Genomic DNA, 15,229 nt, shown 5'->3' on the forward strand with positions numbered 1-15,229 from the left:
GAGAAAAGTAGGAAAACTAAACTCATCTACTACCATAATAGATTAAGCCAAATAGGCAAACCCATTTACTTAAATTAACAGCAGAATTGCAGAGTGATGTGTATGATGACAGATGCACAAATATTATAACCAGGAATGAAGGAATGAACCCTGTCTAAAGGCTCAGAGAATGTCAGTTGACCTATAAACTAAAAGAGCATAAAGGACATGCAGTTGAGGGGAGTAGGATGTGCAAAGAGCCAGAGGTATAAATAGTCTTGTGTATTTTGAAAACTAAGCAAAAGTAAAACAAAATATGCAAGGAAAAATTACAAAGAGGCTAACACATAAGGTCTATGTTAGGCAGCATCACTTGTTATCTAAGAGAGACCAACACTAATGGGTAAAGATTGACAGGTGAAGATTTGATGGGTAAAGATTGACGAGACTGGACATTTGGGAGACTTAGTCATATTCACCCTTTAGAGATTATCTTTGGCTTCATCGCTACTGCCTGAATTCAGTCCTTCAGGATACAAGCACCCTCCTTGAGAGCACAGCAAAAATATGTCTCGTTTTGTTTAGCACAATTATTAATGGTATTCCTTTCCTGCCTCAAAAGTGTGTCGATCTGGACAATAAATTATAGTCTCTCTACTTGTGAGAGTCCTTGTCTCTAGTCTTGAATGTCTTAAACCCCATCCTCTAATCCTCTCATTGCTATCACTGGGGATTTTGGAGAGAGACTTGGGGGAGAAAGTTGGCAGGATCTGTGTGTTAACGTGGGGTGAAGGAGATGAAGGAGTTGAACATAATGTGCAGAAATCTGACTTGGGAACTGATGATTAATTAGCAGAAAGAGATTTGCCAGCTGAAGGTCACTTGAGGGTTTGTGATGATAGTTACCCTGGGAGCAACTTTGGATTTCCTTTCAGGGATCAAATATAGCACTTTGACCTACAAGAAAAAGGATAGGGAACAAATGAAAAGTAAAATGGATTTTTTTTTAAAGAGTAAGTAAATAAAAGGGGAAAACAATAGTGATAATCAAGAATCAAAAAGACAACCGCTGAATCAAAATCCTGCATCCAGATTCTGGGCAGAGGTGTGACAGCTGCTCTACTTACCTGTCAAAGGGCATGATGTGGAGTATGCTTGCACACTCCACTCAAGGTGAAATCTCTGCCTTAGCAGAGAAGGATCTACCAACTGCATCTATGAACTGGTAACATATGTCACTTGTCAGCAACTCAATGCCAACGTAAGCATTGGCTTTGCAAGGAGAAATTTGAAAACTATGGGAAATACAATGACAGGGTAGAATGAGAAGAGCACAGGAATCCAGAAGGCTTGGGCTCTGGTGGCTCTACCAGCAGCCTGGATGACCTTGTGCAAATGTTCTTTTTCTCCAGTCCTCAGCTTTTAGCATCTATAAATTTTATATATTATTAACTGTTTCTGGATTTGAGTCAGGTCAATATAATAACTTCATATCTGAGAAGTCCAGTGCAAACTGTTAAGTGCATGTATTTATTGATTTATTTTATTTATTTTTATTTTTGCAGTTCTGGGGATGGAACCCAGGGCATTATGCACACTAGGCAAGCACTTTGCCATTGAGTTACACCCCCAGTCCCTAAAGTGCTACTTAAATGTTACATTTTGGTATTTTATTCATTCTTCATTTTTTTATCTTTTAAATTTTATTTATTTATTTATTTATTTTGGTACCAGGGATTGAACCCAGAGACATTTAACCACTGAGCCACATCCCCAGCCCTTTTTCATATTTTAGTTAGAGACAGGGTATCACTGAGTTGCTTAGGGCCTTGATAAGTTGCTGAGGCTGGCTTTGAACTTGTGATCCTCATGCCTCAGGCTCCTAAGCTGCTAGAATTATGCACCACCACACTTGGCATATTTTTGTTTGTTTGTTTTTTAATTCCATAGGTAATGGAAATTTACTTTAGTTCTGTTCCAATGACACAGGATTCTTCCCTTTTTAGTGTTACCACATTCCAGATTCAGGAAAGATGCATTCAATTACAGCAAACATGTTTGCAGTTCATTATAAATCAGGACCTCTGTAAAGATACAGAGAACTCCCTCTAATACCATTAACTCTGCCTCTGATTTTCATAGTACACTGGCCTATGACTTATACTTCAAAGGTCTACTGTGTGAGTCCCACAGTGGACTCTGAGTAGGCGGGTCCTTTCATCAGTAGATGAGTAACCACCTGAGCTGGGCAGGTGACTTATGCCTTCTGGAACAGCTTTGTCCTGTCCCCTTTGCCTGGATTTCCTTGCAAGTTAGGTCGTAACAGATGGAAATGAATGGATTGTCCTTGTCACCATTTCTGCTCAGTAGTCATTCCTGGGTCCAAATCCTATTTGTTGTTCAAATGAGTTTTGGAAAGTTTTATTGGACACACAAAATTGATGGTATAGACCTACCCTTTCCAAGATATTGGCACTAATTACCTCTATAACAGGTATGAGAGCTAATGAAGAAAGGTACTTCCTATGTAACAAAGCAAAAAAGAATCATTCTGCTAGTGCCAGGGAGTAAATTGCTGCCATTTGAGACTTACATTAATTCTTTCAGGCTACTGCTATGCAGTGTAATAAAAGGGGCAATTTATCAAATGGTATCTTAATGACCTAGAAGAATTAATGCACCTTTAGTGGAAGATTATACTCTTTTTCCACAGTAAAATCATGGTGATTTCTTCACAGTCATTTAGGTTAGAATATAATGCCATTGTCCCCAAAAAGTAAGAGAAAAAGATTAGTGGAAAAAACAAGGAAAGGGAAAAAACAGAAATAGAATTCTTATATTGTCATTTTAATATCTGCTTCATGGGGGGAAAAATTTCCCCCAAATCATACTCTTTGCTTTCCCTTCTACCTCCTACCCCCTCAGTCCAAAAACCCACCTAAATAAAAATTGCCAGAATTTTAAATCAAAGCACATTTGGGACCCAGGTGAGCTTACAATGGGAAGTGATTGGAGTGGTCAGGAAGAGTCTTTAATTAAAGATTACATTGACAAGATCACAATGGCTCTGAGTGTTGCTAATAGATCAGAACGGAAGGTCCACCTTAATTCAATAAGAGAAAGTCACTGGTCCATGGGTTTGATTACACATTGTAAACGGACACCACATACTGTAATTATTTTTATTTGTATGCACCCTCTCTTTTATTGCCCATGCTGGAACTAGAAATAACCTGTCCTATTAAGATATTTAATATACATCATCCTTTCCACTTCACATAGTTATAGCCTAATAAAAATGTCAGGAGAAGAAGATACCAGCCCACATTGAGGCTGCTGCCATACTTTCTATAACAATCCTACACCGCCCTTTGCAAAATTGCACCATGAACTTCCTGTTTATCCTGTGTTATAATCTTTAAATGAAACCATAACAACTTCCCAGGACTCCATAAACTTACATTCAGATCTGGAGCCCTGCTATCAGTGATAGAGGAATTGCCTAGCTGTGTGAGTCCTGCGATTCATCCCTAGCACCATTAAAAAAAAAAATCAGAATGGAGAATACAGAATAGGGGCTCAAGATGCTGAAACACTGAAGATAATCCAACGCCAAACAGATACCTTGACCAGGTTGCTAAGTGTCTGGGAGACTACGGTGGACGGAGGCTGGGGGAATGCAGCAGAGGGTCTCAAGACAAGAGAAGCTTGGTGATAAGCAAAGAATGGCTCCCAAAGTATGTCCACATCCCTCTCCCTGGAACCTGTTGATATTTTATCACTTTACCTGTTTTAGAAAAAAAAGAACTTGATAAATTTAAAGACCTTGAGAAACAGAGATTATTGTTGATCATCAAGGGGGAACCCCATGCAAGGTTCCTTCTTAGAGGAACAGAGGAGTATCAGAGTCAGAGATCTGAAGATGTTATGTTGCTAGCTTGAAGAGGGAAGAAGCACCTTGAGCCAAGAACCTCCAGGAGGGGCGAAGACCTGCCAACCCCTCTATTTTTGCTTTTAGCTCAGGGAGACCTCTGAGCTACAGAACCATGAGATAAATTCGTCCTGATCCAATAAATCTCTGGTGCAGCCATAATATAAAACAGAAGCAAGTCTCTATCTTTTCCATGTTATCTACCACAAGGCCCCCAAGGCATTGTCTGCTCTCTATGACTGTAGTCACAACAAATCTCATGCCAGTATTTTCCCTTAAGGTTCCAGGTTCAGGGCTGTGGGTCTAACTCAGTGATAGAGGAAATGCTTCGCTTGTGTGAGTCCTGGGATTCATCCCTAGCACCATCAAAAAAAAAAAAAATCCAGTGTTGAGAATATGCCCCAGGGAACATATTCCTTTTCATTCCATTTTCCACCCGCATCCCTTCCCAGATTTACCTCAGAGTTGCCGTGTGACCTTAGGTAGGGCATTCCACCCCATGCAGTTCTCCTAAACAATGAAGGTGTTGGTCCTGATTACTCCTAGGTCCTTCCCCAGCCTAAAATGAAATGATTCTATGAAATTGGATTCAGAGTTTTTCCAGAGTAGTTTGTTTTCCCCACTCAGAATATAAATGAATAAACAACATAGCAGACATTAAAACACGTCACGGTGGCAGGATGCATAAATCCAGTCTTCTCCTTCCCCCATCTCTCTCACAGGGAGCCATCATTTCACTTTTAAAACAAGCTCAACACAAGCCCAACACTGCATGAAAGATGAGGCTCAAATTGTATCTAGGAGCTGGTGATTTGCACATGATTTGTGATTCCCTTAGTATATTAATTGGTAAACACCCGATGAATGTGTGTGTAAACGAAAGCCATTTAACATATGCAAACAGTTTAATCTCTCAGTACGTTGTTGCTCAGATTTCACAAATTCAGATACTTATTCCACTGTGTATGTCGTTTCCCTCCCACCTCACCCCGCCACGTGCCGTTCCCTTCCTGTGATCCTATTTTAGATAATACCATGCGGGTGACCCACATCTTTAAACCCTTTAATAGTAGAGGCATATGCTTCTGTCCTCAGAGAATTCCACACGTTGCTGGTTGTAATCCCTGTTCTAACTGCTCCCTTCCCTGCCCCAACTAATGGAACATAATGGCTTGATGAGCTATGTCATTATTCCCAGTTACTGCTAATCAACCTGACATCCTTGCTTATGAATATACACAGAACTTAGAAAAGAGGGAGACAGAGAATTGTCCTGGGCAGTCAAATTTTCTGTCACATTAACATCAGACCAGGCTTCAATAATGAGCCTTTCTACTTGACCAGCATCCAGATTCCATTTTGAAAACCTACCTTTGCTTGTCAAAACACCAGGCCCTCACTGCATGAGCTGTTGCCTTCCACATTTCCTCAAGAGTCCCACAATGCTTAAATGTTAGTGATAGGACCTCTTTGCATGTAGGGAATGCAAGTAAAGAAGTATGGGTTCCATGCCCCTGTTGTAAAACTACTGAATCCAGATCTTTTTGGGTAGAGTCCAGAAATAGAATATTAGGTAAGCCCCCAAGGAATTCTGAATCATATTTCAGTTTTAGAACCACTTAAAGATGAAAAGCAAGCAGTCTGTTATGATAAAGGGAAGATTTTACTCCACTCCTTATCCTCTATTCGGCTCCTGACCTCCTATTCTCCCTTTCCAGATGTCTGTTTTCTTGAATAATGCATAGAAGTTACCAGAATTAAAGTCCTCGGGATATGTAGTCATGGTGTTAAGCTGGGCCGATGAGAAAAGGCTGAATTTCAAGGGCTCAGCTATTCCTGAGGTCCTATGATATCATTTTCCTGAAGCTGGTCAGAAATCCCTGGTCAGAACAGATGAGTAGAAAAGGAATCTGACTTCAAGAAAACCAAAGAAACCCTAAAACCTTGATTTTTATACACAGCAGTCTTCGCACCCTAAGTCAAAATCTTGAGATTTTAATGGAGAGAAAAAGAAAAGAATTGTTTAAAACTATGTCTTCTTAGTAGAAAACTGTAAGAGGCTGGAGCTACCTTGCTTTTTGAACTCTAAGACTACAGCTTCTATCTCTCTGCCTTTTATGTCTTTCCATTAAAATATGATTTAATTATGTATCGACCCAGGGCCTGAGAGAGTAAAACTATCATTACTCTCCTGCCTGGATTCCTGAATGATACTCTGGCTAAAGGTGATCAAACCTACATTAATCTATAATATAGACCATAGGAGGAAGGCAGGGAATGGTAATTGCCAAGTGCAGCATGGCAGACAATAGCAACAATGAATTCCTCATCTCAAAATTCGGAAGTAGGAACTGTTTTTTTGTGGGTTTTTTTTCTCCTTGAAGAAAATGACATTTTACTAGTTTAACATCAGGTTAAGAAATATTAAGTGCTGAAGCAAAATGTAGGAAGATATACCTCCGACCTGCCATAGGTAACAGTTGTAATACCCATACCTTCTTCAACATCAGCACCCCTTTCATTGATATTGGTGCACAGATGAGTACAGGAGTGTTAGTTACTACATGGTGTGGTTTGGACCATCACCAGGACCAGCTGCGTTACCTCCATCTCCCTCCAGTACATATTTTAATACAGTAGTCAGTGGCCTTGCCAATTTCATTATCAGAATTCTGGAAAAATAATCTTCATTCATTCAAAAAATTATTTTATTGTGAGATAATTTTAAACTTATTTCATTGTTGCAAGAACTGTCTAAAGAATTCCTTCCTCTTACATTTATGTTCATGAATGTTTACATTTTATCATATTTTCTGTATTTTTCTCTCTTTACACATGGTGCGTGCACATGTGTGCGTGTGTGCGTGCACACACACACACAGAGTTTCTTTTTTAACCATCATGAACAAGATGCCCTTATATAATCTCCAAAACAAGAAATTATATAACTACAGCATTATTATAGAAATCAGAAAATTAACATTGAACATTAAATAGTATTGAATAGTATTGATAAAGTCTCCACACACCAGGTGTCCAAGTCACACACCAGGTGTCCAAGAAAATGAAAATCCAAGTCCATTAATTAGATTCAGTCGTCATGTGTCTTTAGTCCCCTGTAATCTACAATGGTTCCTGAGTCTGCCTTTGTACTTTATGACATTGATGGTTTTTCAGCAGCGTCCACATCAATTATAGTATAGAACTGGCTCCATCTGAGCTTGTGTATTTCCTTATGATGAGAAGCTGGTTGTGCTCTTTGGGCGGGAATGTCACAGGAGGGATGCTGCATCCCACTGGGAGCTGTATTCCGCCCATTCATCCTGTTCTTGGCAGCATAAATTTTGATAATTTGCATTAAGTATTGTCTACAAAAATTCTCCATTGTGAAATAATATTTTACTTTTTGTAATTAGCAAGCACTCTATGATGGGTTGCTTTGAGACCAAGCACATACTTCTTTCTACTCTTCAAATTTGCTCCCAATAGGTTAATGTACATTTATGATTTATGATTGAATTGGGTATTAATGTGATTGATTGCTAAATGATGGTTCTCTACATTCATTAGTTGGTTTTATATTGAATTAAGAGTTTTCACATTCATTTATTTTCTTCAGTGTATTTTGTGGATTCTTATATTACTCAATGGGTTGTAATACTTCTTTATTATTATTTACCTTTTTACTCAAGGTGTTTCAGATTTGATCACTGGAAACTACTTCAAACTGGCTCCTATGTTCTGTCAAAAATATTTTGAGTGTTTACAACCACTGTCTATCAGGCACTAAGGATACACTGATAAACATTTTTTTTAAAAAAAATTAACCAGGCATATTAGTCCACACCTGTAATCCCAGCTACTCTAGAGTCTAAAGCAAGAGCATCATAAGTTCAAATATAGACTGGGAAATTTAGTGAGTCCCTGTTTCAAAATAAATTTGAAAAAAAAAATTTAAATGAGGGGTTGTTGGAGGTGCAGTTCAGTAATAAAGCATACCTGGGTTTAATCCCCAGTACTGCATAACTTAAATTGAATTAAGCTAAAAATCCCAGCCTCATGGAGTTTAAATTCTAGTTTGTGGAAGTCAAAAAATAATAAGCAGGGGCTGAGGTTGTGGCTCAGTGGTAGAGCACTCGCCGAGCACGTGCGAGGCCCTGGGTTCGATCCTCAGCACCACCTAAAAATAAATAAACAAAATAAAGGTATTATGTCCAACTACAACTAAAAAAATAAATATTTAAAGAATAGTAAGCAAATGGTATAGATTCAAGAAGTAAATGTTGTGGATAAAAGAAAAGCAAAAAGCAAGTTGGCTGAAATTACTAGGGCACAGGCAGGAAAACTCATTAGTAAGTGTCATTTGCACAAAGACCTAAAGGACACAGGGGACCCTCATCATGTGGATGTCAAAATGTCCCAGGCAGCACCTGCACTCTGGAGCAGGGGGAACAGAGGCCATTTCTTGAGGCAAGAACACACTGGCATTTCTAGCAGGGTGGCTTAGTTGAGGACAGACTCTGGGAGGCAAGGAAAAAGCAGGCAGAACAGTATCATTGCCATTTACCTTAACTGCCTATAATTCACATTACAAAGGTCTTGAGTTTTTGTTCAAATATATATTGATATAATGAGAATTTATTGAATTAATTAGCCACTGCAGGGAACAGATTTCCTATAGAAGTGACCTGGCTCTGAAATTATCTTTTTCTATGCACAAGTAGGATTCAAACTATGGGTATATGCATATATTCCTGTCATAAGAATTGATACAAATAACAAAGAAAAAGTTAACAAAGTCACATGCAGCAAGGCTTTTCAACCTGTAGACCAGTTTAGGGTATATGATCTATATAGGTGTTCATGTTATGGCCTTAAAATCACTGTTGTTATTAATTCATAGTATCTACCAGCTCACAACTATTTTAGGAAAACATGTCACCTTTTTTTTTTTTTCTCCCATCAGGAACAAGGACACTGCTTTGTCCCATATTATATAACATGAGAAAATTTAGCCAGTTGTGGTGGTGCACATGTGTAATCCCAGCAACTTGAGAGGCTGAGGCAGGAGTAACACAAGTTTGAGACCAGCCTCACCAATTTAGTGAGGCCCTAAGCAATTTATCAAGACCTTTTCTCAAAAATTTGAAAAAGGACTGGGAATGTGGCTCAGTACTTAAGCACCTCTGAGTTCAATCTCTAGTATCAAAAAAGAAAGAAAACGTAAAATGCCATCTATGGTTTCCTTGCAAAACGTCATTTTTGTCCGCACCCGATTAAAGCCTTGTCACTTCCAGCCCTCTGTTCTCAAATGTCCTCCATCTGTGACCACACTTCATCTAATCCCCTCCCCACTTCTTTCCTTGGGATAGCACAGGGGCCAACAATTTGACCAGAACATCTCCTAATAGTAAAAGAGAAGAAAAGTACAATCTGGTCACACAGGGGAGCCTGTGAGTCAGAAATGTAGGGCTCTAGTCCTACCCTCCCTTTGATTGATTTCTCTGTGACCTTATGCTGCTAACACTTGCCTCCACAGGTGTGTGAAGGGCTTTAATTAATATTTGTAAATCTCCCTGATTGCCACAGATAGAGGGTGGCAGAAAAGGGCAAATTATTATTAATCATGGGAAAAAAGGGGGAGAGAGGCCTTTTTTTTTTGTTCCTTCACCAGAGAGAGGCCTACAGCACAGATACTATTTTGGGGATAGAAGGATTAAATATAAATCCTGATTTACTTACTTTGCACTTATGGAAATGTCCAGTGCCTGCTTAATGCAAAACTCCTACTTCACGCTCTTCCCAATCCTCAACACACAGGGCCTCCTACTCCTAATGCTGCCTATGACTGCAAGGAGTCTTGCTATTCATTGAGTGTGAGGGTTCATCTAATTAGCTGATTTCAGTTCATTTGGCATTAAATAATTCCCCAAATTCCCATATGTTTGAACAATATGCTCAACAAGGGGGATGATTCTCTAAAAGCAATTAAATAGTTCTTTTAGGAGAGCTTGTCATCGGTCATTCGTAAGTATCTCTGCTATTCCTGTCCATGCTGAATGCAAGCAGCAATTACACGGAAAGCGCTTAACCCTCTCTAATGACCACTGGCAAGTGTCCACACACAGGCTGCCACTTTGTGCTGGTTACGGAGCACATCTGAATTTTACAATTTTTTTTTCAAACTTTGAGTATATTGTTTTAAGCTTTTCAGAGAGGATTGGCTATGCTAATACCCTGCTTTCCAATCCCCTCCCTGCTTAAAGGCAAATTCAAACATGTTTCTAGCTTAGCTTATGGTTCACTTATAGAGGAAGAAAGGTCATCTTTGGACTTTATGGAAGATTAGACTTTTTGATGGCATCTCCACTGGTTCTTGGGGGTGGGAGAGGGACCATGCAATAATGCTCAGGTCTGTCTTGGATACAGCAGATATAAGATGCTCCTGCTCTGTTATATGCCCTGGCTTTATTGCAGCATCAAATTATACATAATGAGCTCAAGTGTGACCATGACTGACTTGAGAGAGAACAAAAGATGTCAACAAAAGCAATTCAGAAATTAATAACATGTTAGATGCACTCATAGAAAACTGTTTGTTTATACAAGATCTCAAAACAGGTATTATCATTTAGGGCTAAATTTCATCTTTATGTTACCCAAGAGACTGTTCTTTTTTTTTTTTATCAGAGATGACATATTTAAATGCCCTTTCTAGATGGCAAGGGTGAAAGCTTTGATAATAATAGCAATCCTAGGTCTCCGATAGTATTGCTCATCTGTGAACCCTAAATTATTTTTATTGACTATATTCAATATAATTATATTTCCTACAAGAGAAAATCCTGCAAACAAAAACAAAAAAAGATCAAACAGCTTGTTTAAGAACACATGTGCGCTTAGATGAAAATTAAGTAGACATCTGAGGTTTCACTCTTGCTGTCCTATAAACTACCTCTTTTTAGTGTTTATAGGCAGAGACTGAAAATAAAAGCCAAGGGCTGGGGTAGCTCAGTGGTAGAGCAGTTTCCTGGCCTGAATGAGACCCTGGGTTCTATCCCCCGCTCTGCAAAAAATGGACAAAAAAGGAAAAAAAAAAAACAAACAAGAAAATAAAAAGGGAGGCATTCAATGAGGTACTATTATTCCTTTAGTTAAATTTCACTTTCTTTTATCTCTTTCAGGACTGCATTTCATTGTAAATAATTCACAATACTGAAAAATCAGAGTACCAGGTTAGGGTGGAATTATTTAAAATTTAAATCTGAAATAGAAAAGTGTTGAAAACATAAAATTATGTATTTGATTATTCACATTTATTACTGTCTCCTGTGCTATCACTGTATAACCTATGAATGTGTGCATTGGCAGAAAATAAATGTTTTCAAAACCAGAATAAACATACTCAATCTGTGTATGTTTGAAATATTGTTTGGTTCCATAATAATTTGTTTTCTTATTTACTTGCATTAAAAAGCATTGCTGAGTGTGTTGTTGGGAAAAGGGAATCCAAGATCACCAATCAGTCACATCTATAAAGTTTGTCATTGATAATGTTATCAACAAGAATAAGGATTCAGCAGCTAATATTTGACTCACCAGCCAAATCATTGAGTCCACCAGCTCCACCCTATATTCTCAAAGAAGCATTGGTCATTTTCTCAATTAGTTGATCAAAACCTAGATTTGGAACCTAGGCTTAAAGTCAGCCTGTGTGCCCTAATGGTACAACTCACACTTATTCTTGGGTGAGCCCTTAGTAAATGAGGTGCTATCCAGAAGGGAGTTCTGGAGAGGGATTTGCTTGGCATGTATAGTACCCCACTCTGGAACTAAATTCTCTTTGAAAATTCCTGCTTCTGGCCAGGTTTGGTAGCTACTCAGCTACTCAGGAGGCTGAGGCAAAAAGAGTGCAAATTCAAGGCCAGTCTAAGTGATTTAGCAAGATGTTCTCTCAAAAAGGAAGGAAGGCCTCATTCTTAACATGCTTCTCTCTTTTGTCCTTTCCCCAACTATGAAGCCTGCAGTCAGATGGGTCTGAGGTGCTCCTGAGTCCTGAAGTCACCTGTGGTCCTCCAGATATAATCGTCACCACCCCCTTTGCGCTGACCATTCCACACTGTGCGGATGTCAGTTCGGAGCACTGGAACATCCATTTGAAGAAGAGAACACAGCAGGGCAAATGGGAGGTGAGATGCTATCCTTCCTTTTGCAAAAAATGGGATTTTAGCTCTGTAGATGGGATAGATTTCACCCTAAAGTCTCTTACCACAGTGAGTCAGTTGTACAATTTTCAAGCATTTTCTTGTTGCCAAGGAGTTGTGACATGAGTTTCATAGAAGCCTCAGGTAATGGCTAATTTTGGGGGGTTTTATTAAAATTTTTTCTGCAAAAAAAAAACAAGGAAGAAAGATAATCCAGAACATTTTGTTTTGTTTTAGAATAGTAATTACCTACACAGACAGGTACACTTACGTACCTACACATTGACCCCCATTCCTTCTTCCCAGGGCATGTACTACCTGTCTAAATTGACATTATTCTGTACAGTTAAGGAGGAACCTCAAGGCAGGCAATCTGTACTCACAAAAGAAACTATTGTATCAGTTGCTTTTTTTTTTTTTTATCCCGGGGATTTTAACATAACTAGATTTAAGTATCCAGGAACAAAGTAGATGCTTAATATGTGTTTGATGAATTAATGAATGCATAGAGGATTATTATTAGTGTCTCTTTCCCTGTGTATGTGAGTACATGTAAAGGGATAAAGTACACATAGAGAACAAAGAGAGAGACAAGAAGAGAGAATGAGGATCCAAAATAGGAGGCTAACAACTAGGGAGACAGTCACAGCAAAGAAAGATTACTGTTGAATTACTATTTTAAGTGAAAGCTCTGATTTATCTGTCTGATAGGGACTCCTTTATGTCCATCTGAAGTCAGTTTGCATGAAAGCAAGTGAATTATCTTGTTGGAGCACAATGACCTGCACCAGCTAGCCCTGGGATCTTGCCTCCCTGGAGCTGCTGCAGGCAAAGAAAATAAAAGGAAAATGATGTTTCTTTAGGAGAAGAAAATTCCCAGTTGTTGCAATAGATTACATTTACTCTGCCCAACTATGTCTTGAAACTAGTCTATTTTCTTTGTTTCAGAATGCATTCTGCTGTTTATTCAGCCCTAGTACTACAAGGCGAATTTCCTGGGGTCTGCAGTTCTTAGAGGGGAAATGTTTGGGTCTCCTTTTTCCCTTTAAGTTTTGCTTTGCCTGGATTTTCACCATTTAGTTTTTCCTCTCAGTACTTCTTTACAATCTCTTACATCCAGATGGTGTTATATTTATGCTCTACTACACTAGTCACACATACCTTAGTTCTTATCAGCGAGGATGAAGTATTCTAGTACATCTTATCTAAATCATTAATTTAATGGTCCCTCGTGAATGATTTCGGTGGAATGAAAGAGGATAAAATGTTTGAGAGAAAATAAACATTGCCTTAAGGGTATTTAAAGAGGTTTTCAGAAATAGATCTTTGTAAAAATATAAATAAGTTTGCTTATCGAGGTTAATGTTCAACATTCTTCTCAACCAGATATTGAACAATTAACCAGAAATGGGACTTTCAGAATGATTTTTTTATTATAACCTATTAAAGTAGAATTACAACATGATAAACGTAACTATTTCTTGAGTTCTTGATGTAAACAGTTATTTTAATAGAAGAGAAATGCTTAACATCAAGATAATTAAGACAGTAAAAATATTATGAAAAAATATTTTTTTGTAATTTATTTATTTATGGACTTGTGACATTTAAAATCCTGTCTTATTTCCAAGCTGAAAGTACACATCACATCTTTCCCCAACAGGAAGTGATGTCCGTGGAGGATGAATCCACATCCTGTTACTGCCTTTTAGACCCGTTTGCATGCCATGTGCTCCTTGATAGCTTTGGGACTTACGCCCTCACGGGAGAGCCAATCACAGATTGTGCTGTGAAGCAGCTCAAGGTGGCGGTCTTTGGCTGCATGTCCTGTAACTCCCTGGATTACAACCTAAGAGTTTATTGTGTGGACAATACCCCTTGTGCATTTCAGGTCAGTAGTTTTTCTATAATTGATCTGTTGATGTCATAAACATATAAGCTTTCCTGAAGGTCAGTATTGACAGAGGATTTTGTTGTTGATGGTTTGGAAAATGAACCTGCGTCACTGGTATTTACTGGCACACCCATCTTGATGGAAGAGCCAAGTTACTATGTGTCTAAGAATGCAAGAGGGGATGATTTCCCTGGCACTCAAAAAGAGAGCAGGGTTGAATTAACACAGGTAGGCAACATGGCGTGCCAAACGATAAAATGCATTAGAAGTGTAGTTATAATTCAGAAAACAGAGATGCAAATGTGAAGAAGAGTTGGAGAAGAGTTTTTGAGAACCTTTTGCAAACCTTCATGGATGAATGATATTTAGGATCGAAAGACAAAGGGACAGCATATGAGAAAGGGAGGTGGCATGAGACATAGTACATTCATTGAGCAGAGGGCAGTGAGAAAATGGCTGGGATCAACTAAAGGTTGTATGGTTAAGGAACAATAATTATAAATCATACCTCTCACCAGACAGTCATATTATATCCTGGACACATAGTCTTATTAATTATCAGGGCTACTAGGGCAGAGATGGTTCAAGGTTCCTTTCCATTTTGGGTACTTTTAATCATGTAAGATTCATCTTAAATTAGTCACTTATGAAGAGGGCAAGCTTATTAATAGCAGCAAGGATAAAGCAGAATTGCCTGTAAGTTCTGCTGATACGTAAATAGCCTAGCTCTCCTGTCACACCTCATTCCATATCCCTGCTGTTCCAGTGCTGCATCATTAAGTCCGTTATGCAGAGTACTTTCTCAGGAACTAGATTTTAAGACACTGAGGTGGAAAACTCATGTTTACCAATAGAATAGACACAGCAACCTGAACCCTGAACACACACCATGAAAGGTGACAGTGTCAGCCTACATTTCCAAGCCTTCCCTGACCATCTTGTAGGCAGCACAGGTCATTAAGAAAGGAGTACTTCATCTTTGGCTGCTCACAAAAGGGGCTTCTTTCAAAGATGGGACATCTCAGTGTATCATACCTCATTTTGTCATTGTGTCACTTTGTATATACTCTTTGTCTGCTTTCCCCATTCAACAAAAAGAGAGTTTCTCTTTTCAAGAGGAAGTATACAATAGGCCTTGAGGAAGCAAAAATAAAGAATAAACATCTAAATAAAAAGGTTCACCTCAGCGTCACTACTTCCACAGAATTTTTGGGTACAGTG

General features: G+C 38.7%; 1 protein-coding gene across 1 annotated transcript in view; it reads left to right on the plus strand.

The window, feature by feature from the left end:
• LOC110597350 (netrin receptor UNC5D-like) overlaps window positions 1-15,229 on the plus strand; it is a 116,072-nt gene that overhangs the window by 64,158 nt on the left and 36,685 nt on the right. Inside the window, exons 3-4 of the mRNA XM_078036328.1 lie at window positions 11,931-12,099; window positions 13,778-14,005. Of these exons, the coding sequence (XP_077892454.1) occupies window positions 11,931-12,099; window positions 13,778-14,005 (397 nt within the window). The remainder of the gene's footprint in view (window positions 1-11,930; window positions 12,100-13,777; window positions 14,006-15,229) is intronic.

The sequence above is a fragment of the Ictidomys tridecemlineatus genome, unplaced genomic scaffold, assembly GCF_052094955.1.
Source record: "Ictidomys tridecemlineatus isolate mIctTri1 unplaced genomic scaffold, mIctTri1.hap1 Scaffold_307, whole genome shotgun sequence".
NCBI classification, from domain to species: Eukaryota; Metazoa; Chordata; class Mammalia; order Rodentia; family Sciuridae; genus Ictidomys; species Ictidomys tridecemlineatus.